General features: G+C 40.4%; 1 protein-coding gene across 1 annotated transcript; it reads left to right on the forward strand.

The window, feature by feature from the left end:
• Positions 1-27,276, forward strand: LOC110988094 (uncharacterized). The gene is made up of 30 exons (XM_087132050.1): positions 1-284; positions 5,716-5,806; positions 6,202-6,285; positions 11,173-11,237; positions 11,413-11,514; positions 12,616-12,753; positions 13,140-13,244; positions 13,624-13,881; positions 14,230-14,383; positions 14,838-15,051; positions 15,666-15,846; positions 16,452-16,745; positions 17,165-17,531; positions 19,227-19,353; positions 19,450-19,620; positions 19,708-19,914; positions 20,026-20,300; positions 20,857-21,001; positions 21,502-21,720; positions 21,910-22,060; positions 22,289-22,572; positions 22,926-23,126; positions 23,324-23,462; positions 23,766-23,945; positions 24,237-24,355; positions 24,481-24,771; positions 25,135-25,300; positions 25,518-25,733; positions 26,572-26,783; positions 27,047-27,276. Exons 2-30 carry the CDS (start codon positions 5,748-5,750, stop codon positions 27,176-27,178), a joined length of 5,256 nt encoding a protein of 1,751 aa, XP_086988176.1. The 5' UTR covers positions 1-284; positions 5,716-5,747; the 3' UTR covers positions 27,179-27,276.
• Positions 27,277-27,372: the final 96 nt, after the last annotated feature.

The following is a 27,372-nucleotide window of genomic DNA, read 5'->3' on the forward strand; positions in this document are numbered from 1 at the left end:
GTCTAGTGCACAGCAGAGTTTTCAACAAACACGGAAAAGAAGACAAATTCCCCGGACGATTCGACCCTGAACGATGATGACAATCCTGCAATGATTAGGCAACGTGTGAAAACACCTACGCATTTTATGGTTTGTTTGCTACACTGAAGACCAGAAATACTGAAGCCTAGACAAGACGAACGAAATCAAACTGGTTAGTGTTTTTTTGCAAGAATGCCCGCGCTCGTCTTTGCTTCGAATCAAAGCTAAGGAGTACATTAGCTCTGCAACTGGACTTCCTTTCAGTAAGTACTGGGTCAGTTTTTAGGAAGATTTCTTTCTCGTAAAGTACACTGAAGTTCAAATCGCTGCTAAATTAAGCAGACCTACTACTGAAAGCTTCATTTACTTTCCAGACATGGGAGACACAAGTTGAGGACAGGTCAACGTAATATCAGTCAGTAACATGTGCAGAATCCGTATTTCTATAATTTTTGCAAAAGCATAATGTGTGAGAACTCCTTGTGGACTGAATAGTTACGAATTAATTTGCCACTGTATACAGACTGCAGTTAGTTGTTATCGCTTCATGTAAAAATGTTGTCGGTTTATTCATTATGTTAACGCTCATGAAAGCTTCGATTTGAACAACATCGTTATCTACGATCAAATGGTTAAGATAAAAATTTGCTTCTCATAGAAAGCAAACGCAACTCTCACCTTTTCATTCGATGCATTAGCTTTATAAAATAAAGCTCTTCAAAAACAGTTATGTTAATTAAAATGTACCTTGGTCATTCCATGAGGCTTGGGCACAATTGGTGACAGTGTCCATTGTTATTTGGGTTCCGTAAAAATGAGCAGTATTTCCCCGCATTTTGATTGTAAATTATACATCTTATACAGAGGTGTGTGTTATTTTTACAGAGCAAATGACCTATTCTACAGGTCATGACAGATGGTAAAAGCTACCCATAGAACAAAGGCATCGTCACAAATTGTGCCCCCGCCTCATAAAAGGATCCACTTCATAAAACTTTGCAGAGGTGATCCTCAGCTATTGTTTATCTTTGAACCAAAATCTTGCAGGTTCAGTCTCACAAGCATCTTCATGCTTACATTGACAGCAATTTCAACGTTCCGGTTCATATTAGTAAGCAGTGTAATTAACTAAAATCCTTACTTCCTTTTGCTTTCCATTTACAAAAATTCAGTTTAACGGGGCTGCCGATTTATTGGGCTGCCGTTGGTGATGCACCTATGCCAAAGACTCTCCTGAAAAGTGATAGACCATTTACTTGGGCTAATACAGATCTCCCTCCACCAGAAACCCCGAAGTAATGTTCATGTATTTCCAAACAAATTGTCAGGATATCGTTGTTTGGGGGTATTAAATTAAAGCTAAAATTAACAAAACTCATTTTCGTTCGGTCTAATGGGAGTTAACACAGTTCACCTTACAACTCTGTGCTGGTGCTGATTCCAAATTTTACATTGTCACACAACAGTGTGACGATGACTCCTCTGGAAGTTGTTTGTAGCGTTAAACTTGATGAAACTCATGGTTATTTCAGAAGATATTTTTGTTGTTGCGTGGAGGAAGCGGCTTCTTTTGGAGAGGCCATTGGAGCTAATGAAGGTGTATATTTTTTTCGTCCAAATGCAATAACTATTTATCTTATCCTACCCCTGTCCATGCTGAAAAACCTGATTAGTCACTTTGAAGCCAGGGCCCTCCCTAGCCAGAAACAAATTTTAAAAATCCAGCCAGCCTCCAGCCAATTCCCATAGGACTGTGGGTTAGGTGGCCCCTTGTGTAAAATATAATGGATTATTTACAAAACAGTGCCTGGGCCAGGCAGTGGAATGTTTCTTATCAGTAACAGCTGTCTGGAACTTGTCGGAGGCCTCTTTCGGCAGTCTTTGAATTGTTATTTTGGTTGGGGGATGTTGTTGTGGTGGTGTGGCTTGGCTGGCGAGTGTCGACCCCCCCCCAAATAGGGATAGCCTGGGAAAACGCCCCCCCCCCCGCACTGTGATATACTTTTGGTGGTTTTTAAGAGCTGTAGAGGGTACAGGACAACCACTGAAGCATTTATATACCTTTAGGACGGACTCATGGCTCTGCAACCCTGAGAAATGAAACGGCCTCGCCAAACAAGCAGCTCCAGAAACCACGTAAAAATCGAATCAGAACGCAACGCAGGGTTAATTAATAACAATTAATAACAGAGCTTAATGGGTTTGTCTCAGAGAAAACCGTTTACTAAAAAACTTTTGCAGTTTACCTCAGTCAGTTTGTAGCAAGGAGTATTTATCTTACCGATTTCAGGATCCTGTTTATTTATTAAGGAAAACCAAAGAGATTTAAAACAGAGCATAACCTGTTCATTTCAGTATCCTCCCTCTATTGGCCTTTTCAATGATCTCATGTTACGCAGCGGAAACAAAGTACTATTTTGATTGCTTTGGTAAACCCAATTGGACAGAACAAATTTTAAAAAAAGTTGTCTCACGTAGTTGAGATGATCTCCGAAAACGATCGTTGTGATGATTAAACCTTATTTAAAGTGAGATATTCGGGTTTGAGAACATAACATTTCAAGCTTGATTTCGATTTTCCTGACGATTAATTTTGTAGAAATTAAATGTTACGTTCGGATTCCATTTTTGAGACACTCTGTGAAACTTCAAGACCTCGTTTTGTGAACTTTTAACAACAGGTTCCAGTTACATGAATTCCAGTGATCCAGACTTAATAAAGTCTGCAACTAACGCTATTATTCTTATTCTGAAAGTTTAATGTGGTTTAAAATGCTGAGGCCTTAACCTTGTGTGGGTATGGTTACCCTTAAATGAAAATATTCTTTCCGATTCATTCAGCAGATATTTCTTCAAAAAAATTGAAACGACTAGAGTGTCCATCTATCATGAATCGGAATGCTATGCCTATTTAAAGCAGCGCCATGATGCAGCAGCTGCTCACACACCTAACGAAAAAGATGGAAAAAGAACAAGTCGGCTACATCCCCCTTTAAAATGATCTTCATCCGTCCTTTTGAACCTGATCTGGGCAAGTTTACTTTAAAAACGCCCATCTGGTGATAGTATTCAATCCTGTTAAAAAAGTTCATGTCTGTTTTATCATAGACTTGTGACAGTGTTCATCCGGGTACTTTCCTGATTTTTTCCATAATTTCTGTGTCCTTTGTCGTCTAGGGGAAATCCAACAGGCGAATGGCTGTTAGCCGTACAGGTGTTCCAGAACAGTAAAAAAAGATGAAGTGTGTCAGCCCCTAAAATACCCTAGTCTATAAATTGTGCACGAAAAGCCCTTTCTGTGAAGCGAGGGAATTTCCATTTACCCGGTACCCCCAGGTCAGTTAACACCAATTGTCAGTGCCAGTGCTGTTCAAGGGCAGCTGGAGGTTGGGCAAAGGTCCTCCCACATTGTGTTTGTTACCAGATTATTTGCAGCTTAAGTGAGGCAATTCAGAAGGAATTCCACTTTTATTCCTGGATCGATTACATGTCGGATCAGTTTGTAGCTTGAAGGGTAAGGGACAAAAGTAACAATACATGATCATGAATCCTAATTTCACACACAAGCCATATTTCTTAAAATCTTAAGAGAGTTTAGAATACAAACGAACTGTTGTGGTTGTGTGCTGATAAGTTGCCGAAAGGGGTAAGTAGGAAAAAAACACAATCTGGAACAGAATGTATCTGCAGAAATTCATCTATTCATGCCCTGAAACATTCTGAGTTTCCCAAGTTAGCCTTTATAAAGTGGATGTTCACTAAAAGTGGCATTTTTGAAATGTAAATACAGCAAGGCAATCGACTACTACCAATAGGTGCCAAAGCACATGGGTGGAACGTTGGTAGAGGAGCGCTACCCCCCCATGAATACAAAAGGAAAACATGAGTGAAAAGCGAGAAAAATGTAATATGTTTATTGTTAAAAAATCATTGCTTTTCAGCCTCTCCTCAGAAAGCCCCCGTCCCAGAAAAAGCGCCCCCCCCCGAAAAAATTCCTGCGACGCCCAAGCCTCTCCCCGGAAACTTTCCCGCTAATTTGACCATAGCAATTCCCTATTCCGACTTCAAACAAAGAAGTAAAATAGTCATTTGAAATGTATATCTCTTGAAAATTATCGACGAAAAATATATCTAAAAGAAACAAACTTGCTGAAAAATATACCTCGTTAAAACGATTTTATTCTAAAAATAGACACAGTGTTTCTCAAACCAGATGCCCCTATTACAAACTACAGAAGGCATACAACTGTATGTCCTACAAAGGAACTTTGGAAAACATATTTCTCGTAAACACGAAGTTAACAAAATGTATTTCCCTACAAAAAACAAACTCAAGAAAAAACTTTACCCTTTGGAATTATGAAAAACAAAACACTTGACTGCTCGGCGAATGAAAATAAATGCACTGCGACGATTTCAGAAAAAACCTCAAGGAGGCAAAGGTGTTCTAGGTCTTTGAGGGTTAATGGTTTGCTGCTAATGAATGTTCCCCTCTCCTTTGGAAATGCAAAGCCTCCTGGAAAGAATCCCGGTGAATATCACGGCTGCAGTGTGTTTTAAAGACGTAGACAGGGAATGGAACATACTCATCCTACCTTTGGCCGGGAGGGTTGGCCCTTTGATTCGAACCCCTGACACCTCTTGCTTTGAATGTAAAGGGGAAGCAGCACACAAACATCTGGCGGATAAGACCTCAATATAAAACTAACATTAAGTTCCTTTTTAAAAAAAAAACAGGTCCAGCAGAGGTCTGAATGCTGTCCTGACAGCACAGGAATTCAATCTAATCAGTTTAAATTTCCTTTTATCACTAGTGCCATCATAACTACGCAGGAAAAGTCTGATGAGCAATCAAGAGAAAAGGGGTCGTCCAAAATGCGGGCTTCTCAGACCCCCCTTCCCCTGTACACATGGCCTAGCTACTCAGGGGCTCCATCCCCTCCCCCTGTATGCATACCCATACGGGAAGAGGACTGTTGGAGTGCAGAATAATGTGTTTGAAAATGGAGTTATTAAACTCATTTCAAAGCCTAAAAGCTGATTTTGGTAGTTACATGTATTTGTATCAGAAAGTGTTTTGATATGATGGAGATTCATTAGAGGCAAAGTCTGAATTTGCATACGTACGGTACGCACTGGCTTGACCCCTTACGCGTGGTGTACGCTACGGCACCAACCCCCTCCCTACTTCGTGTATACGTATTTTATGGACAGCCCGAAGGTAAAACACACTTCATGTGTTTAAACTATTTTACTTTCATTTTACTTCTTAAAAGGAGTTTATACTGATTGGAGAGAACTTGAATTTACTTACCATTTAGGTCGGAAAATGAACAGAAATGTCGTCCAGAAAGCTCGTGGGGCTTGTTAATACTTTTCCATGCCAAAGTCAGGTTCAACCATAGGAACGCTGCTAGTACGAACTACCCAGGAGCCCGCGTACGCCTGCAGCTGAATAACTTTCACCAAATCACTGCCCGTGACCGGTCGTAAGAAACGCAATGTAATAATGTTCAGGCTAAAGAGTGTAGTATGTAAACTGTTGGCCCTGGCTTTTCCCTAATAGCAACAAGTATGGTATGAGTTTGGAACAGGACAAATTCCGGTTACAAGGTGTATTATGGTAGGATAATAATGCACTCACAAGTATTTTGCCTATAGAGAGTGATAATTATTGCTTTACCTATCTTTCAGGAGTTTTCAGTGAGGCACCTGCTGCAGATGCCATGTTCTCCTTCTGCGTCTGTTTAGTGGTCCTTTTGATCGCGCACTTGCCATGTTCGCAGTAAGTGTCCTTTATCTGTCGTTTCTACTCCAAGTACTTGGCACTTTTTATTGTAAATTTGACCTCGAAATGTACCCTTATTGCAAGAACTGAGACACACCTTTCTGTTTGGATCTACTAAAACTATAGAAAGTGGATAACACAGTAAAAATAGGCAGGCAGCTCAAAAGATCGTCGAGAATCCTAATTAAGTGTACAATAGTATGAGTTCAGTTATGTTTACATGTGTCGAAATTTGTTGTTCCCTGTAAACTCCATTCATCCAAGCACTCTGAACGAATCCCTTCAAACAAATAAACAAAATATTTGAAATGTTTGAAGTTTTTTAGCAACAGAAAAATGAAAGTAGACCGGTATTCTTGGAGATACATGAACGTTATTTTTCTTTTATGAAGGGGAACAGTCTGCAGTTACACATGCCCACAGCGCTACACGACTTCTTGCGGATTTTGGGGCTGGAGTCGTTGTACCAGATACAGGTGAGTAAAGCATCCACATTCATAAACGACTAAGAGAGTTTGCCCATTCCTCTGATCTCCTTACTTGGATTTGTTTAAAGACTAATAAAGTAATAACATGTTTCCAAACTTTCCCAAGTTCACATGAAATGTTGCATCCTGCTTTGTGGACTCTAACCCTCAAACACCACAATACTCATCGTCACGTGCTTATGTGCAATTTAACCAACGGATCAGACAAAATACGTAACCCAATTTATGTAATAAATTGGCTACAATTGTGTTACAGCCTGGAACGAAGAACAAAATCGTAGGTCAATATTCATTTTGGACTTATTTTGACTTTTACAAAAGGGTGTGATCGGTCTGTGGTCACAAGCCTGTCGCTAGTAGTGGCCCTCTCCTTTCTCGGTCTGCTGTCATCCCCAGACTCCTATCCTGCGCGTACTATAAATAAAAACCGCCCCACAAGACACCTATTGCCATATATTAATCCTTGGGAATCTTATTCAAGAGACTGAAAATGAAAATCTTTGGGCGCGTCTATAACACAAAAGATATGTAAGATTGTCTTACAAAAGTGCCTTGATAGATAGCGTCTATCTCTGATGGCATCAAGATCAGTCTGGTATATCTGTTTCCTTTTTCCTGAATGTGTAAAACAGTATCTCCTTGCAATTTAAAATGAGACCTCAAACTCAGGGGCTGCATGTAAGCATATATGTCTAGGTTTTGTGGCTTATAGAAGTAGGTTCAGTTGCCAGATCTTAATTTTCAGGTTTTCGAAGGATACACGTATATCTGGGTCTATACCTGTGACCCATAGACCCCATAACAACAACAATTTTGCTTTGAGACTTCACCCGGCAATTCTGAAGTGACAGTACAAACTGAATAAATCCTTCTCGGTGGCTTTACTACTACCCTGGCCTTGTTCTGAAACCCATCATTCCAACCTTTTTAAACTTCTGAGTTTCTGTATATACCCTCTGTTCACTTAATTTTGTCAGAAATATCCACCCATGCCCTTGGTCCTCTTATTCAAACTCATGCTTTGTATTCCGGTAGAACTGACACATGTCCTCCCCCTCATAAACTCGATAAATTGGGATACAAGCTATACTCTGACTTATGATGCGGTAACTGTGTTTACGATAGTTTGCCTTTCAGAACTGGCATGATTTATTTTACTTGCTATAATGACCTTTCAGCTTCATGTGTCCACATGCTATTCAGGACGGCAAGTTGAGGAATGACATTTTACGGCCCAAAACTTCTACAAATGCTGTTTACTTTCAGGGAAAGATTTTTTTCTCCAAAATAAGAACGCAAACACCGCAGCTGTTGGTAAAACATTAAATTTTGTCAACTTATTTAAACAAAATATGGGTGGTGATAAAAAAAATTCAGCGCAGATCTTTAGATGCGTTTCACTCACAAGTACAGTTACAAGATACTGATTTTACGCATTTTGAAATTCGAAATGAATGTCTCACTTCACCTGTAGAATATATCTCACGTTCTCACGTTTCACACTTCATTTGAAATGATTCGAATGAAACTGAAATTATAGTTACACACAGCTTAAACCGTACCACTATGTGTGTGTTTTTTCCAGCGTAATATGGTGGAACGTAGCTTTTTGATAGGTACCTAAAGCCAGCCTATTTGAGACGATCCCTGGTTTATTTCGTTTGTAAATGCTGACATGCATGGAGTCCATTTCAAAGGCCCAGACAGGGAAATTCCACTTTGTTTACCCAATTGCTGAGGTTATTCAAACTGATGAACTGTGTTGTACTTGCGTCCAATTGTGTAGCGCAGGTTATGGAGGCATCATCATGATAGATTTTTTGCTAAAGTGTTAAGGGAGTCAAGGGAGCTATCCAGACCAATTAAAATAAAGTGATATTGGGCGGTTCCATTTAAACCTGGCAAGGCAGAGGCAACCTAAATGTCTCCAGCAGGACAGAATTTTTATTTGGTAAATACACTCACCGTGATCAACATGAAAGTTGAACTTATTAAGTTAAAGGTCCTAAAAAATAAAACAAATAAAAAAATGCAAAGTTGACTGTCTATCTACTCTGTCTTCTAGATCTACTGTGTGTTCATGCACCTGCTCCCAGCGCTATTACAACGTCCTGTAGATTTTTGGGTTAGGGTTGGTGAACAAGATACAGGTTTGTACATACGAATAGTGAAAATTCTCTCCCTCCAATTGAAACTAAGGACTGAATGAATTTAAGAAAGTTCATTGCTCAAATAGTTCTCGGTTTCACTCGAGTGCCCCACTGCAATGGGTCTTTTTAAAACTATTTTAATTTAAGGTGATTTTTACTCCAAATCGTTTAGTACTTGGTTTCAGTCTTCAGAAAGAAGACAGTAGGAGGCACAATGTTGGTTTTAAAATCTTCCTTGCTAGCTCACAACATATTTTGGTCCTCGACTTTCTGTTCATGCTTCTTTTCTTATGCGCTGACATTTGCCAACCTTCTCCACTGATTTTCTAGGTTTTGTTTCAACTTGTCCAACTGCGGTCATCTCCCGGAAGTATATATATAGTTTTACCCCTGTAGCCAATTCTGTTCATCGTATGATAACTTTCTTACTTTATCGTGCGTTTCCAGTTAAAATTTGCAATAATTCTTACTGTACAATCTTTCAACTTCGATGGTTTCAATGGGTCTATCATTTCTCATTTTGTTAACATAATTGTTCAGCAAGCAAACCATTTTATCAACGAAAGTTTAAGACAGTTTGGTTAGAGCAGTGACACTAGCTGCAAAGGGAAGCTAGAGTTTGTTGCTTTGTAAAAAAAAGTATAAAAGAAGTTTAAAACCTTCAACCATTTAACGTCCATGGACAGTAAGCCGTGATTCAGTCAAGACTTTTGTTGCCTTGGTCTGTATTTATAATCCGCGAAAGTATGCATGATCTGTCTTTGAATTGGTGAAGAACACAAAAGAAATTCGACTTCTTTGCTGGTCTCCCTCCATTTCCCCCCGGCACATCTTCTCATTGACTTTCACAAAGTGTGACTGAGAAAATTGCTGATTTAGGAGTAGGAAGCATGCAGTACGTAAAGTCGTTCCATGCACAATTATAATTATCTTGGTCCTTGATCTGTTTTACTGTTTCATTTCCTACTGCACATAATTATTCGCAGTGTATCCATACACTTCATACATTAATTTATGTAAAGGTTTTAACAAAGTGGACATGAAATAAGCTTAGAATGATGGTTTAAAGCAATTAACCCCTTGAAAGTATTTTTTCGCCTTTTTTTTCGTATTTTTTCACGGCATCATAGGCTATTCATTTCAAATCGTTTGTGTGGAAACCTTTAGTACCGGTTTATAGTGCGCGTTGGGGATTTTGTGATCAACGAGGCTAAAACTCTATCTGCATGTACCAAAACTGAAAATATTAACTTGACTCCGTCAAATTTCACTCAATTTCCCTCAGATGTTCACATCTTTGTATTCCCACCCGTCAGTTTAGCAAAAATAAACTTTACGGGTCGCAACATATTCAGGTCATACTAGGGATTGTTTCCCAAATCTGTGCATGGCAACATGATGACTTGATGCTCTTGCATATCGTGAAGAATCTACCAGCTATCACATGTCTTCCAGTGAAGTATAGCCATACAGCTGAATAAGAAAGTTCAAATCGACTATGGCATCAAAACGACTGTAGGAAAGGTTCGGACTGAAGAACTCTGTGCTCATATCGGCCTTTGAACTTTCAGAATTGATTTACTTATTCTAACTTCCCACTAATGATCCCTTGGACGAAGGAGTCTCCAACTTATTTTACAAATCATTGGCCGGAAAAAGGACCCTTTCACTTTCGGACTGGCAACCCCAGCTATAAAAAACCTATGTAATTCCACTATCCAAGCTTACCGTATCCATGAAGCATCCAACACAGATCACGTATTACATAATGAAAACGAAAGAACACTCACTTGGAACTCAGAATAACGATAGCGTCAGTGCGAAAAGTCAGAAACAGTTAGGTACACAAGCTCTGAGCTTCCCCTAATTAAAGGGCCCCAAGCAAAGTGAAACAGAAGCCGGTGTATAATACAGTATATTTAAGTATTTATCTTCGTCTCCCTTGAGACACTGCATGATTTAAAGTATTACTTATTATACACAAATTAGGCAAACTTAAGACCTAAATCCAAAGAGATTATCTCAGATATTTCCATCAAGTAAAGACAAACATTGTATTCATCAGCCAGGCTTGAGGTCTCAATTCCAACTGAAAGTTTCGCCGCACGGGGGGCTTATATACAAGTATTGGGCAATGCTTTCCAGCTTGGAAAATGGTCACGCTGTAACCGACCCTACAATTATTAGCCATTCATTTAGAAAGGAGAAAATACAGAAATAAAAGGTTTTAGAATTACCTTTTATTTCCAGAATAAAGGGTAATAAAATTCACTCTTTGCAATTGTGTTTTGAAAATATGCACCATCAGTTCAGAGCCTTTTGACATCTCTTTGGAGAAACCAGAATATAATACATTTCGGTGCGATCTATGGCACACTTCTCCCCTCTGATGCTATGGTAGTGGTATCTGGGATATTCCGCTACAATAAGTTTATGCTATTCACCAAGATAGGCTAATAGAAAGTTGTATAAAATGTGGGCAATATTGGGTCCATTCCTTTGAAAATGAGGGGCAGAAAAGACTGGGGATTGGAAGAAAGAGGATGACAGTCACCGATTTGATTGAAAACACCTTGGAATATACTTCCTTCCAGAGGCTCGTATAAAGTTTGCTGTTATAAAAAGCTTGCATGTCCAGAAAGCCCTTTCCGTCTATACTACCAATGCTTTCGACTCATACAACGGTTGTGTAGACCTAGTGCAACCTGTGTTGTTCTTTCAATAGGTATAGCACTTGCTATCAGTGTTGCACAGGATGGAGTGGAAGTACTTCACATAATTGTCCATACCGTAAGTCCACCTCAAATTTTGAGGCTTCCTTCCTTAGTTAACGCAAGGTCGCAACGAAGAATCTTTAACAACTAGGCCTAAGTAGCAAATACGTAATGATTACTGTATGAAACAATTTGCGTAAATGTTCATATGAAATGGTTTGCGCAGACCAGTTTCTTTGTCGTACCTACAGCCGTTTGTTTTGGCAGTACCATTTGCCCCAATGGAGGGACGTGTACAAGTCCCAATTACTGCAGCAACTGCTACCGAGGATTCTACTCTCCAAGATGTAATCGTAAGTAATTGAGATAGCACTGTTGCAAGAAAAGAGTTACTACTCAGTCCTCTAAGTTTTGATTGTTACGACGTACATAACAGTTTAAAAAATAATACAAATAAAAAGAACCAGGAAAAGTGGCATCTATGAAGTGGGCCCGGGAATCATTTGTTGTACATTCCCTACATATATACCTATCCGTTGGAGCTTGCAACTTTAAATGCTAAGATACAAAATTGCAATGAATTTGGTACTTGCGTTATGGTTTCTCTTTTTCAAAAGTAGTGCTAGTTGACGAAGAAGCACTTTGAGAAATTCAGCAGCAACAAAGCCACTTTGAGGCAATGCTAGTGCCGGGAAAAAAACAATAATGATGAATTTTGATGTGAAAACTGCCCTTTTGTTCAACAAAAATGGTTTAATATCATCCCGCAGCTTCAAACATCATTCAACCAGTGCCATCCCCTAGGTTCGTTTATTTATCCCAGATGTTTTGAGGCGGAATAGACCAACATTCATTGAACTATATTTACAGAATCCAGCAAAGTGACCAAAATCCATCAAATTGATACCCCATCCAATTTGGACCTAGCAGTGTAGTTATTTTAATTATTCCTAAGAAGTGGCGCAAATGCATTGAAAACCTTCCCTGGTCAAAACAGCTTCTGTTGTTTGAATGTAAGATTTTTGAGTCAGTATTCTTTGTGTTTCTTTGACATGAAATTACAAAAAGTTGTTTCAGTGATGGGTGTGTAAATACTGTTGTTGAGCAAACTATATACACAAATTATAACAATATGAAATCTCCTGCACAGGAAGGAAAACAAGTGTCTCAGAAGCGTGGCAGATTTGGATGTGCGGTCAGCAGTGCTAGGCTTCCCTTGAAATATTTTTAAAAAATGAAAAGGAAAACGTGCTAAAAACCCTAATGACACCCAGAAAGACAGACAATCTTCTGATTCCCTTTTCAGACAGATTCAATACTATCTACAGAGGTTGAAACTATCCGTGCAGTATTTTCATTCAGTAGTTTGTATAGGGCTCCCGTGTACCAGTGCTTAGTTTCATGATTGCACCACATTGACAAATGTAATAACATGATTTGGTTTTCCACTCTAGGGTGTACAGCTATTGATAACTGTCTTGAAGTGTTCTGTAGTAATTCGAATAACCAGAAATGTGACCGATGTGATGGTGATTACGGCTCTGCTCTCGGATCAGCCTACAAGAAGTCTGATGACATGCGACATTGCATAAGTATGTTTATTGACATCTAAGAAAATGTGTGTTCCCAACAATATATATGCATCTTGAAATGATGTTGGTGCGATTGGTTTTGAAATCGTTTAGCCATTTTAGACACCTTTGCAAAATTGTGGTATTTTTGCAATTGTATGAGGAAAGTACATTTCGACATATTTTGAAATTTTCCTTGCCCTTTCTTGACGTGCAGCTTCCGGAAGGAAAGCTGTGTTCAGAATTTTTTTTAAATGAAAGAACGACTGGAACTAATCTTTCACATGAGAAGTTGAGCAGGGCTGGAACAGATTACGGGAAAAGGAAAAAGACTGCAGAAGAAGAGCCATACAAAGGGAAGTGGGGTGTTGTTGCCTTTGGGCTTTAATTTGTTTTTGTTTCACCAGAACAATGTTCATGGAGGAGTGACAGCAATGCCTGCTACCCTGGAACCTGCACAAATGCCCAGTGCACCTGCAGCAGTGGATTCTCAGGAACTGACTGTCGAACAAGTGAGGGATGAAAATCAATAAAAGCATCAAGTAAAACAATATTCCATAAAGCAACGTCTCACCTTTCCTACCATGTACAACGGATAAAGACATTCATTTTGTCTCCCAATGGACAGTTATACATTCACTATGGCAGCATAGCCAGTTCCTCCTCACGCGACTTGTCTTGTTTATGCCTTCGTTACGTAGACCTTGAGTAGCCCTTTCCGAGGTTTCTGATATGTGTGACTTTTTCTTAATCTCAGACTATTAATTGTGCCTAGCTTGTGGAGTTGTATAGCGCCTTGGAATATATTTTTTTAGAAATACCGCCTTAGAAATGAAATAAATGTTAAATATTCAATGGTCTAATTTTACTCTTTATGGTGGTTTTTAACAGTGGGTGGCAGTCAAGCGCCAGCCCTGTCAGAGCACCGTGCTACCCTTATCCTGGGAACAACGACTCTGGAATCGCCTACGTTCCAGGGCAGTGCGGTCACCGTCTACACCAACGTGCACAATTTCACAAGCGTTAAGATCAAGTGGACAAGCTCCTACCAACCCACTGGACTACCAGACCCCAGCAGTGGTGGACATCCATATGTCCATAGCCGTGGACTTGGCGTTGTGGGTGCAAGAGTCGTAGCCCTTGTGAAACGTAAGAATAAAAAACACGCAAAATTTATGAAAATAAGCTGGAGAGATCGCAACTAAGTGCTCCCAGGTTAGTTAGATCCAAATAACTTCCCCTCAGAATTATTTTTAATAAAACTTAATTTGAAAGTGCAATTAAGTGTTACTGTTGGGCAGAAAAGTGTTACGAAGTGCTTCATCGTTCATCAGTCTAACTGTATAAAATGATGTATAAAGAAATTGATAAACCCATGGTTCGTCCACATTGTGAAAATTTCTTCAGGGAAATTTATGAAAAACCCTTCAGGTTATTCATTATCAATTCCTGAAAGAACGTGTTGCTTATATTGTGCAATGTGTTCTCATGCAAAAGGGGGTTGGAGTGATCTATATTCAGTTGGCTCCTGGGACTGCACATCGACAAATGGAAGCTCCTTCAATCGGGACAATCCCGCTACAGATCTAGTATCCTGCGACCACACTTTTGGTTTGAACTACAACGCGTGGACACCATCTACAGGAGATGTGTAAGTGGGGTAACCTGTGTAGAAATGAGGCCACAGATAATATACCAATCATTTATATTAGCCTTTTAAAAGTACTGGGGACACAAATAGGAGGGAGCTATTTGAAGTTGGTAAAATTTTAAATACAAAAGATTTTACCCAAACCAAATATCGCCCGCTGATTATGTCCGCCATACCTCTAAAAGGCTAATTCCAAGCCTAGAGGGTAATTGAATGCAGAAACGTAGCCGGACTACCATGTAGACCTTAATGCTGATCATTTTGTATAGGTTTACACTGCTTTCAAGTTGTTTGTAATTTTCATTGCTGAGTCCTTTTGCCAAATACCTGCAATTCTGTTGGGTAATGCTATCAAGTTGTACCAATTCTCATAAAAATTTATGGTATTATAAAATGCTATTATTTCCAATGTTGGTCTGACAGTCCTCTGATTTTAATTGTAAATGTATTGCAGATTAAGGCAGGATATTTATACAACCAGCGGCGGCTACTTGAAACTTTACAACAGAGATCATTCAAGCAGCATCATCACACGGTACTATGGCGGCAGCACAACGTCTGCCCATTCAACTTTCACCTTTGATTTTGTTGACCCTTACCACTGCGTGGGTGCGGGCGGTGGATGTAGAACCACCATGCTGGATGCAGGGAATGACGTTACCTCGCAGGTCAGGGAAAATTTATCTTAACTTGATGCAGACTTGATAGGTTACAGGAATCGCAATAGTTGAGTGTAACTAGTCAGAATATACAGGGAGTAACCAGGTTTGATTATCAAAGAGCAATGAAGGGAGTAGCACTTGAACCTGTGACCCCCAGAATACAACTTAACTCAGTCCAGCCTTGTTTTAAATTTTATTTGATGGTTCTTTGTTCAACGAAGGTAGTAATAACCATTAATTAAACCAGCATACAACACGGACAAAGACCACACACAACTGAAGTCAGTGTGAACAACATCTGCAAAATTACGTGCGTTGCAAACCTGGAAAGGGGAAACAGGATTGTACTCCCAGAGGCTCTCGAAAATAATCACATATCTTTATACAAAAGTTAAACGACGCCATTTGCTGGAGCGGGATATGGGCCTGCAATCTTTAGAACACAGGAAGAAGACATTTTTTTTTGCACTGTTCACCCTGTGGGTGAGTTAGTTTTTCAGTCTTTTGTATTAATTTAGAAAGCACATTCCACATATTTGCTACTTGTAACGGGCACCGGTGAGGATGATCTAATAACATAGCTTGATTACCTTCAGTGAGTTTATTCTCCTTCATTTCAGGCAGTGATTACTGTCACTTGGCAAGGTTGGTCAGACAGTCCTGCTGGTATTAACGAATATGCTTTAGAAGTGCGAGAGCTGTCCGGTATGCATGGCACTGAAATGACAGAAAAGTTTGACAGTGATCCTGTTTACACTGGACTAGCCAGCTCTGGTCAGAATGTAACCTTGCCCCATGTAGGTAAGTACGTTATCAAGTCCGTTATTGTGACCGACCCCAAGGCTGAAGTAGGTAAGTTAATGTCAGTGAAGCGGTGGAACTCTCGTTGTTCGTGATAATGGAAGTTCAACAACTGTCATTGTTGGACTTGAGCTTTCTGTAGACAAAATCTAGACTTTGGATCATTTTGAATTGTAAAAAAGCGGGGAATGGGAATTGTCAAGTATCATATATACCTGGGTTACTCCAGCCTTGTTTTGAAAGGAGGAGTCACACTTTTTAATCCAGTCAATTGGATGTCAATCGTTGGTCAGTTGACGGGTCACATATATTGAAATGATTTTAATTTGTTACAGGCTTACCTAGTTTAACTGGCTTTACCTTAAATACCTTCAATTGAAAGTGGATTGAAATATGTGGTTACCTGTGATAACTTGTAATGACTCTTTAACAACTTATAATGCACATTCTTCAAAGTCCTTTGCAAGTAGAAAAAAACGACCCCCTTCTGGGTTTTATTTGAAAGTCTCACTCAAACCTTTGAAGCGATATAGCTCAACAATTCAACTTATCATTTTTGGAAGTTTTGCATGAAAGTACCATCTCTTACCGCCAATACTGTGCAGGCGTCTACTCCTTCATCCTCTCTACTATCGACAACGCCGGCAATGTCAAACTCAGCAGACGCTTCGTGTTCTTTGACGATGATCCACACGACGTTACTGTCCAGAGTGATTCCCCTCTTCGCGTGGTCTCAGCAACTGCAGAGACCGATTACGTGTGGTTGACCAATCTCGACTCCAGCGGTGGGACGACCCCGGTGCAGCTGTCTTGGACAGGCCATTTCACCAATGTGCACCATCAGAACCAAGGATTATTAAAACCTATAGGGTCTTACGTCGCTGGTACCATCGATTCTGGTGAGATTTAGAACATAATTCCGTTGCTTTAGGAAAGAGGTCATCTTGCATGCCTTAAAGTGCAGGCTACTAAAGTGTACGAGGCATTGTTATAGTGCCAATGTACCTGGCTGTTTTAACCAAGCTGTTTCAATGAGTGGAAAAGAGTGTTTAGCTGGACAGCTGATTCCGACCTTGTGGAAAAATAGAACCATTTTCTAAATGATGCAGACCTTTTAGTGGGCTTTTGTCCAAGAAAATGTTACTTCTTTGCTTCTGCTTTGAATTAATACCCGGTTTCGTCATGTCTGCTGAAGGCAGCGGTGTCCAAAATGTTTAGGCCTAAGTTGTACGTAGCATGGGTTTTCCTGTTTGAAGTCATTCAAACTCTTGGCCTATGCAGTAAATATTGCTGAGTCTGAAGTTCATTTCTCATGTAGATTACGACCAGAACTTTGGCAAGCGTGGCCGTGCATTTATCCCAAATGCCCTTGGTGTGACCGAGTTCCGCGTCCTTCCCGACATTGACCACAGCGGTGGCCGAACCACTGTCAACGTGAGTGATGACAACTCGGACAATTGGAGCAATGAGGCCACAAGAACACAAGCCAATTATGACCTGCGCCTGGTGGATGGTGATTCTGTTCGGTTCTCAGTGGAGGCCCGAGACTTAGCCGGTCACTTTGTGAGGGACGAAGTGTTGGTCCATGCTGATTCGTCCCCGCCAATTATTGAAAATTTTGGGCTGGTCCGAGACGGAGAAGTAAACTTGGTAGTCCACAATTCAGCTGATCTGCATGAAATGAGGTAGAATGGTCCAACCTATTTTTGAGGTCTTTAATCGCTGCAGTGACGTTACTAATTGTCTGTTCTGTATGAAAGACTAACATTTGGGCATGCTGTTAATTAGATTGGTGTCTGCATTTAATTTGAGCTTTGAACAGTCTAAATTTTGACTTGGTAAACTTTTTTGTTCCCAATTGGTGTTCTTTAAAGGCCTTTAGACGTTTACTCCTGTTAAGGAAGTGATCCAAAATAAAATTCTTTTAACAGTCTGTGAGAGGTAAATTAAAGAAGATGAGAAAAAAGTGGTAATAGCTGCCTACAACTTAGAATTTAGTTTAGGTACGCTAAGTTAAGCCTGATATTTTAATCAAATCTTATATACCCATTTATATTTGCCTTTTAGTGTCCCATCGGTGTTCTTAGCATGAAAAGAACTTTGAAAATGCATGAAAAATAGCTGTCAACACCTTGAAATTTAGGTTACGTTTTCTAATGGAAAGCTTGGCCTTATAGTGTTAATCAAAATGCCAATTTATGTTTGCTTCTTTGGTACTTCGTTTCTTTTTCTTTAGTCAGTAAGTATAACTCCCGGTATTTTCGGTTACGTTTATTGTCCTGTGCCCATGTGAGCTTTATTTAAGCTGATGCATCCCCTCGAAAAAATAAAGCATAATCCCTATTCCTCAGGGTAACATTTCTTTCAAGTGAGGCCATGTGTTCCCAATTCATGTAGAATACCCCCTCAGCGGATAAGTAGAAATTGCACATGCTTATACACCGCTCCCGCTCTCAACAAGTATGGTGTGCTCTGCTTGACATTGTCTGCTTGGAGTTAGTTATTTTTCTCTGGATTGCACTTTTCGTTTCAATATTTACGCACCATGTTGATTTGATATTAAACTTTGGGTTAAGTGTCTGGTCTCACCTTTTGGTTTGGATTTAAGGATTTTACCATCAGACAGCCAGGTTTTTGCGGGCCATCTCACCACCAGGTTGGGTCTCTCCCCCCCCCACTGTCATTTTTGCTCTTCTTTGCCCAATTTTTTGATACTTGCCACGTATGCGAAAGCACTCATTACGAGTCTATATGTTAAGTTATAACTCAATCCATCTCTGTTGTTACGGTCAGTTGAAGTTTAAGGCTACAGATTTTCATTGAGCAGTCACTGGGAAATGCATACATTTTGGCTGACTGAACCTGTCTTGGAAAATGGGCGGGGCACTAAAGAAAACGGTATATGCGATTCCCACTATGTTTGTGTAAAAAGACTACAGAAACGAAACTCCGGAAGACTCAACATGTCAAATAAACAAGTGCCGCGACGATACTGAAAAGAAAGTCGTGGTGTCCTGGGGTATTTGCGGACTCAGTCTCTGGATATTTTAATTAATGTTACAGGATTGATTGATACCTGCTTTTTATTACCTAGAGTTGGTCTTTTCCCTTACCAGTTTTATGAATCATGCTGTAAATCTTGATGTATATGTTAACAAATTCCCTTTACTCTTTGTGCCTGAAATTTAAGAGTTGCGTCCGAGCCTCGATTAATTAATTCAGTTCCATAGGTTGGTTCCTTCAAAGCGCCCAAGTTAAGTTTAGTGTTAACTTTGTTACAGTTTCCGAGTAATATGCGCTTTTTCTGGTTACATTTGTGGCACTTACGTATTTCAAAATCTCTTATTATAACTGATATATGTCACCTTTCTCTTCCAAAGTGTTGCTTTCAGGACTTACGACATTCACAGTGGCATAAGAACCATCGAGTGGCGTCTTTTTGACAACTACACTGGCACAGGAATGGAACAGGGAAACCAGACGGTCCCTGCGAGGAAGGTCAATACGGTAAGCTCATATATATAAATACACATCAGGAAAAATCGTGCAACTATGAAACCATGCTAATTTGTGATGTTAGCTCAATGTTTTTGTCTTCCACAGGTTACTGAAGACTGTAATCCAGTCAGCTGTTTGTGTATTCCGATTGGTGACTGCTATGCCGTGGACTATGGTTTTAAGCCATCATTCCACATCAGTGATCATGAATTTGATTACTTCATCACATTGACAGTTACCAACCATGCAAGACTGGTGACTACTCAGACAATCAAGGTATGTAAGCTATATGTACCAACGGATCTTCTGAAACAAGTTCAAAAATATTATCCTATTGAACTGCCTATTTGTACTGACTTACAGATATCAGTGGACACATCCGCTCCCCAGGCCGGTGTGGTGCATGATGGGATACGTGGGTCGAGTGAGGTGGACTTTCAGGAGGGCAATGACCTCTCGGCTCACTGGGATGGGTTCTTTGACAAGGAGAGTGGAATCAAGTTTTACCAGTATCTGTTTGATAAATCCTGCTGGACTGGTAATACAACAATTGGCAGTGTTAGGGACGCAGTAAGTTTCAGTGGATTTTTCATGTCAGTTATCTAATATCCTGAAAACGATGCGAGTCAAGCCTTTACAGATTTTTTCTTTTATCCGTGTGCGATCCATTTATTTCTTTAGATGACAAACACCACCTTTACATATGCCAGTTGGACAGCACCTTCTCCGGGCCGGTACTATGTCACCGTCATCGCGTACAATCGAGCACTGGAGCCGTCCGAGGCAATCTGTTCTGATGGTGTCGTGATAGACACGAGTCCCCCTTCATTGTCACAGATTTCTATCCGCTATGCTCAGATGTGGCCTGGTCTTGCCAAGAATGCCGAGGGTCGGGTATGGTTTGTCGATGAGCACCGCAGAAAAACGAAGCTGATCAATGCATCCAGTGGGTGCAGGTACGGTCATTCCTGCAACTGGAGATATATAGGCATGCTGATGCGCTTTAGATCACGTTCTCTACTCACAAGCATAATTAGGGATAACATTAGCAAACACAGAGGTGGGAGTGACACGTACTTGAGTAACTCCGGTCCTAATACTGCTTACAACATCGAGATACACCTCATTTGGGTGAATCTATCCGATGTCACGTACATAAATGATGGACTTACCCATAGGGGGGCCTTTCATTACTGTTGGTAATACGCATAAGGTGTTTACACGTGTGCTCCGCACTAGACCAATGCAGTCTAGCAACTGGCTCTGCAAATGAATTTGTTGCTTGGTACACGTAAAAAGCCACAAGGACGACAGCTTCTTGCGGAGAAAATCACCCTGCTTGTTTTTGTATAGAACTTCTATATCTGTATGTCCCCTACTGGAGTTATCTTTCTCCGCCATGGTGTGCTTGTTTTTGGAGTTGATTGTTTCACGTAGTATCACATTTTTGCAGCAGGACTACTTAAGAAGCCATTCTATATTTTCAGTTCTTACTTCTTTTATTGAACCCAGATCCAAGGCTTCTCTGGTGACTGATTTGTCTGTTTATCCTGAGATGGCTGGCACCAACAATTCGTTAACAATACTGCTAGGAGATCCGGACTGTATCTGGATCTCAGCCGTTCAGCAGAAATTCTTCCTACCAACTCACAAACATGTACGTGTTTATATACTTTGAATTAAGATACGCTAATTTGGCACACAGTCATGTATGGCATGAGTGCTGTACTGATTTCCTTGTACTCTAGATCTGCATGAATTGATGGGTTTTTCACAGAAATTTGAATATTGCCAAGGGTTTTGTTGCGGATCATGCGTATTACCTATTGCATTCTGGTTATTTTCAAAACTGGCTGTTTCAGTACCCAGCTGTCTACTAAGAATATAAAACCCACGAGCCAAGTGCACTTGTCATTCAGATATGCTTCACATTCCTCGTGTATGTAAAAGAAAACACTTCAACAATTATGCTATGCTATGTGAATGGCATGCAGCCTTAGCGTTTTCACACCTGAAAGGTAAGACCATAGCACTGATTAACCATTACCCGAAGTCATTCCGTTGGTGCGTAAGTGTGCGATTTGAAAACTGACTCCCCGACTGCAAGAGTTTTATTATAAATAGCGTTATGTAATTGTTTTGTGTTGTCAATCGCAGGTAATGATATCCTGGACAGGTGAAGATACAGAGAGCTCTATGTATGACTATGAGATTGGTCTCAGCAGTGACCCCTCGAACCCAACCCCTGACCTTGTGACCTTCACATCCACATCAGGTCACGATCACTTTATGATGTACCATCCTGAAATCAGCCAGGGCGCCGTGTTCCACTTGGTCCTAAAGGCAGTGAACAAGGCCCAACTCTCAACATCCAAGGTCAGTCATTCAGTGATCAATTGGAAGACAGCTAAAGGTGATGGATGTTAAGCCAGAGAGAAACAAAGAAACGATTGAGTGCGTGTTTTTGGTTTGATATTAAACCAAAAGGCTTGAAGTCTCAAGTTTGGTACGATTAGTAATGGTGCTAAAACTAATGATTTTTTTTTTGCATTCTCCGCATTGTAGGTAATCGGTCCAATCATAGTGGATACCACCCAGCCCGTGTTTGTTGGGCGTATCTCAGTCCGCACTGAGGGTGAGTTCTTGGTTGCCGAATGGGGACACGAAGGATTCACTGATGATGAGGATACCGATCTGAGGTACCAAGTCGCCATTGGTGAGTCAACCAAACTTAGATAATCGGGAGAGTTTTTTTGTCTAACATCAGCAGATATCAGTCTGCCTACGTTAGTTGGGCGTGTGTTAGTCCTCAGAGAATAGGTTAGAAGTGCTTCAAGATTTTTCTCTGCTTTAATATAGAATATCCTAAGAGGACCTAGTCAAGGTAAATTCAAAATATTAAAAGTGTTATTCTCCTAATGTAGTATTATTTGCTTCATTGCAGGTAGCAACCCAGGTGGCACAGAGACGCTAGCTTACAAGACGGAAAAATACTACAGAAATGGTCCGTGTTCATCCCAAACCTCTTGTGCTGCATTCTCATTGGATGACCTAGACTGGCATCTCCATGGTGACCATGAATATTACGTGTCAGTCAGAGCACAGAATGGTGCTGGATTGACAACAGTGGGGACCTCATCTGTTTATAGACACATCGTGCAGTTGCCATCCCTGGGTGTTGTATTGGATGTTGCACCGCTAGGAGAGGAAGTGGTTGTGTACTTTGGGGTAACGTGACAAGTCTCAGTTATTCTGTTTTGGGCATAATCTCGTTTACAAGGGTCTGCTTTTGCCACTTTTATCGATATAATGTTTGAAAACACTAATGTTTTCAACATTAATATGGAAGTGAAAATTGTTTTCCCTGAAGGAAAAAATCAACATTAAAATATAACAATGGGGGACTGGTTTACGTTTTGAGATGCTGTCATGAACTATAGTTTACTTGTTGCAACATCGAACGAAAGATTTCAGATTTAGTGGTAGGTACCAGGACTGATAGGGAATCTGAAATACATTGCGTTCCTAGTCCTTTTGAAAGCCAGCACGTTACCTTTTCTGGTAACTTAATATCATACTAGGTGGCCGAAGACATTGATGTACAGACGGACAACACAAGCCTTTCTGCTCGTTGGTATGGCTTTGAGCATCCCCATCTTGACATCAACTATGAGATTGCTGTTGGATCACAAAATTGCTCCTCTGACATCAGCGGTGGATTCATCAATGTTGGCAACATAACCTTCCATCGTTTGGCTGGACTGGAGCTATCTTCCCTCACGGTAACACCAAATTGACTGGTTTCCCTGCAGATATTGTGTCATGCTTGACGCTTGCATAATTCAACTGGGGATTCGGTACTTTGTGTATCAGTTGCAAGTCTAAACGTCATGGTTGTCTGCCATTATTGCTATTGATTTATGCTTACGAAGTTGGTTTTAAAACGTGGAGATGTTTCATAACCCTTTGTCATTCACAGACTTATTACGTGACCGTACGCGCTAACTCTGAAGCTGGGAGCGTCAATGTTACCTCAGATGGCGTCAAAATTATTCAGGAGGGTCAGATATTTGAGGGAGCGTTGATCAAAGACGGACTGAGATGTGATGAAAATGAAAGTAGGTCCATTAGATTTTATGGGTAACATGCCTTTTTACTGCAGCAAGTATTAAGCTTGATTGACCGTCACGCTTGAAGTTCCCTCGTGTCTTCCTGAACTAGGTCGGCTAATTTGATCATGCCCGCTGATGTCTGTACTACCTCCTCAGTCATTTAAGTTTAATCAACCTCTCCAGAGAATTTACTCTTCAAAAGTATCTCATCACTCTTCCGCTAAACGTTGGATCAAAACAGTCTTCCACCAAAGACATCGCTGCTCTTTGAACGTTCCCTCCAATCTATTCTCTTCCTCTCTCCTGCAGCATCTGTTCCTCCAAGGTTGAGCCATCACTCATCCGCTGCTGCCCGACCCTGTCAAGATGACACCACCTTCCAGTCCTCCACCTCAGAAATCTCAGCTCATTGGACCATTCCAGAGATCTTGGAGCCCTTTGTTACTAATGTCATTTGGACAGTCGAGCAGGAGATTGAGATACACATTAGTAAACCCAATTTTATTTCTTGAGCTGTATCAGCTAGTACTCATCTCAACCCTAAATTATGTTAAAACTCAAGGTACACTACGGAAGATAGTAAATGCAGTATTTGATTTGAGATAATTTAAAAGACTTGTATAGCCTAGATTTGGTTTCTTAGAACAATATTGAAAAGTGTTATGAAGCAGTTCAAAGTAAATGTAAACGAGGTCAACTCTCTTTTGCCCCGGTTCTGTGAAATCACGCAATTGATTTTGGGAATTTTGACATTAAATGTGAATTCCACATTTTCCACAGACAAACAGAATACAACTAAGAAATGGATCGTTCTGCTTGATCAACGGGATCTGGGCATGGCCTTCCAACATGTTCAGGCGGGTATGGGATTACATGCTGGAGCACACTATAGATCAAAGGTATCGACGAACGATTTCAATCAAGTATAGAGCTAAGGTTAAATTCTTTGCGAAATATGAAAATCTAAAAGGGCTTAAGGACAGTTTCCTAAACTAGCCTTGCTCCAATATATCTTGCTTTGCAGGTTCAGTTTTGCCATGTTAGCGTTTGTTTCCGACCCATTGTAACTGATGGATTCTGGGTATTGTCCGAACCTCCCGAGGTCGGTCAGGTCACAGTCAGCAACATTGAGACTAAGCAAGGCAGGATAGAGATCTACGGGGCTTTTCAACCTTTTTCGCATGATTACGTTCGTCATGATGACCCTGAGGAACTGATGGACTTCTATGAATGGAGCATCGCTGAAGACGGTAGTAATGGAGCCATGCTGAGTCAGTGGAAAAGAATTGACAATTTTGTGGCTACTGGAGATGTGGTATGTTTTTAATGTTCTTGCAAGCTAGTTTAATTACCCCCAAAAGATATGGAATCGGAATTTGGCTTGAGGAACCTCGATCAAGAAACGGAGTTCAAATGTTTTTAATATTGCATATTTTCCCCAGAGATGCTAGACATAGGTCTACAAACGTATTGCTGTAATAGTCTACATTGCAGAATTACAAGCTGAACTCCAACAGACACCTCCTTCCATAAAAATTATTTATTGAAAGTTTAATTAAATCAAAGACTCGTAAAGTAGGAAGATCAGAAGCCTTTCTCGTTATTTTCATGAAGTCCTGTCCCCCAACTGAACCCATGAAATACAAGTTAATAATTCTTTTCATCACTTGTTCAAAAGTTCCGCTTCACAGCATTCTACAATGGACAGTTAGACCTAGATGTCTGTCTTCGGCTATCGATCAGGGGCTACAACAAGGCCGGCCTGTCCTCCATCGCCAGCGCCGAAATTGTTGACTGTGACGATGTGACGCTCATTGTTCTACATACTGTCATTGATGCAGATCGTAAGTTGTATTTCTACGTGTTGTATTCTGAACGTGTATTCTTTTTTATACTAGGCACACTTGTGTATTTTAAGTGTGATGCTGTTTTTTATCAGTTTTCTAAAAGAAGCTCAGTGGGTTTTAAAATAACTGGTGAGTATCCATATAAAACTGAAGACCAAAACTTACTTTCATGGCAAAAATTTCATCATGGATAATGCTCCAAATTTTGCAACAGATGAAGTCAGCATGGACCAGAATGCTCTGTGGCCGGAGCCAGATAAGAACTACATCTCCTCTACATCCTCCTTATCAGCCGTCTGGCCCATGCTGCGCCACAGAGCCTACGTCTGGGCTGCCATTGAGGACACCGGATCAACAGACTTCGGCGACTTGGACAAGGGCCTGCGGTACCCATGTGATCACCCTAGGATGAAGGCCTGTGGAGAGACAGGTACAACAGGGAGTCTGAGAATAAAACTGATCAAATTCCTAAAGTGTGTCTATGGCACAGCGTTGAAAAATGTAAAACCTTGAAAATATTAATTATATATAACCTCACAAAAAAACCTCACTAGCAAACGGGCAAACCGTTATATATAATTAACATCTCCCCAACGCAAAAATAATACATCTTGAAAATAGTTCGCGGTACCCGCTGCTTCATTTGACTCGGACCGGCCAGCCGACCCCGGCAAGCTCGGTGGTCGAGTGGTTAAGACATCTGCACTAGTAAGCAGGAGTTCGTGGGTTCGAGTCCCACCCGAGTAAGCTTGCAAGGTTTTTTTTGCAAGCTCTCGGACAAGCACTGAGCATACAGTGGGTACGGGCAAACCGTTATATATAATTAACATCTCCCCAACGCAAAAATTATACATCTTGAAAATATCATTAGTTACAGGTATTAGAGGTGAAACACAAGGTACCTGTATTTGCAAAAGTCCAATAAATAAATGATCATTAAACCACGTCAATCGTTAATCGGCTAGGATGAAGTTTATTGTTGGAGATTTTAAGGGGCATTTGAACAAAAGGTCAAATCTAACAGTGGGGAATAAGTAAATTGAGCATTCACTTCACACACTTGAAAATTAAAAAGTGTACATATGGCTCAGGTAGAAGTTGTTTCAGAAAATGACTGAAAGACAAACAAAGTTTGTGACAAAGGTTGCTATCTGTAGAGCAAGGAGTTTGCCTACCCTTTGAATACAAACTTTGCCAAGTCAAGTTTCGACTTCAATTATGTGAAATAAATTTGTCGAGAATTTATGTCTGTTTGTATGATCTTGTAGACAAGGAGTTTGTCAATGTGCCCAGCTTATCGTTGTTGCATGGGAGGCGTTATCGTATTTGCATCCATGCTGATGAAGTTACATTGGAGCACGAGCTCTGGAATGAACTGTTGCCTGCTGTGTCCAGCTGTAGTGATGGTGTTGTCGTAGATACGACCCCACCAACACCTGGCTCCGTGTGGATTGGTTGGAATCAGCATCAAATCTATCAAGTAATTATTTTTATTATTTTTGTTAATTCCTGACTGTTTTCACATAAACACACAAAAAGTTGATTTATGCTGTGTGTATATTTTTGTGAACCAATGTTGTTCTTTGCATTTCGTTTCATATTGAACGTTGCAATTGGCATGAATAAAGATTTACCAGAAAAATTCTTTTGACTTAATATTGATGTGCCATCTTTTGGAGTTTGTTCAGAAGGTTTTTCTTATATCCTGAGTCCACCCTTGTTTTATAAAATTTGCTCTGACAGAGTTCCAACTCTGAGTTGGTGCTGCAGTGGGAGTCGTTCACCGACATCGAAGAACACGGCTTGGCACGTCATCACTCGGGAATTAAATACTACGAATACGCCATTGGTAGGGACAACTTCTGTCTGCCATGAATAAAACCAAATTGCTCAAATCAAACTCTTTGGTTTTTCTTTTCAGCTCTTGCCACACCTGACAAATGTTGACCAGTCATATCAGCTCACGGGTTGTAGGAATTTTTATGAGCACCCGGATACCAGCATATCTGAATGGAATCCTTCTTGGCATTTTCTTAAACAGCCTTTCTGAAAAGAAAATGATGTAGTTA

This window comes from Acanthaster planci, unplaced genomic scaffold (assembly GCF_054643075.1).
Source record: "Acanthaster planci isolate LZ-2023a unplaced genomic scaffold, COTS_SCS Contig71, whole genome shotgun sequence".
Taxonomy (NCBI): domain Eukaryota; kingdom Metazoa; phylum Echinodermata; class Asteroidea; order Valvatida; family Acanthasteridae; genus Acanthaster; species Acanthaster planci.

Bases quoted from the DNA above. Each gene is read 5' to 3' on its own strand.
- LOC110988094 (XM_087132050.1), top strand. From the start codon at position 5,748: ATGTTCTCCTTCTGCGTCTGTTTAGTGGTCCTTTTGATCGCGCACTTG. The intron at 6,286-11,172 runs GTGAGTAAAGCA...TTCTTTCAATAG, and splicing joins AGTCGTTGTACCAGATACAG to GTATAGCACTTGCTATCAGT. The intron at 17,532-19,226 runs GTAGAATGGTCC...TCTCTTCCAAAG, and splicing joins GCTGATCTGCATGAAATGAG to TGTTGCTTTCAGGACTTACG.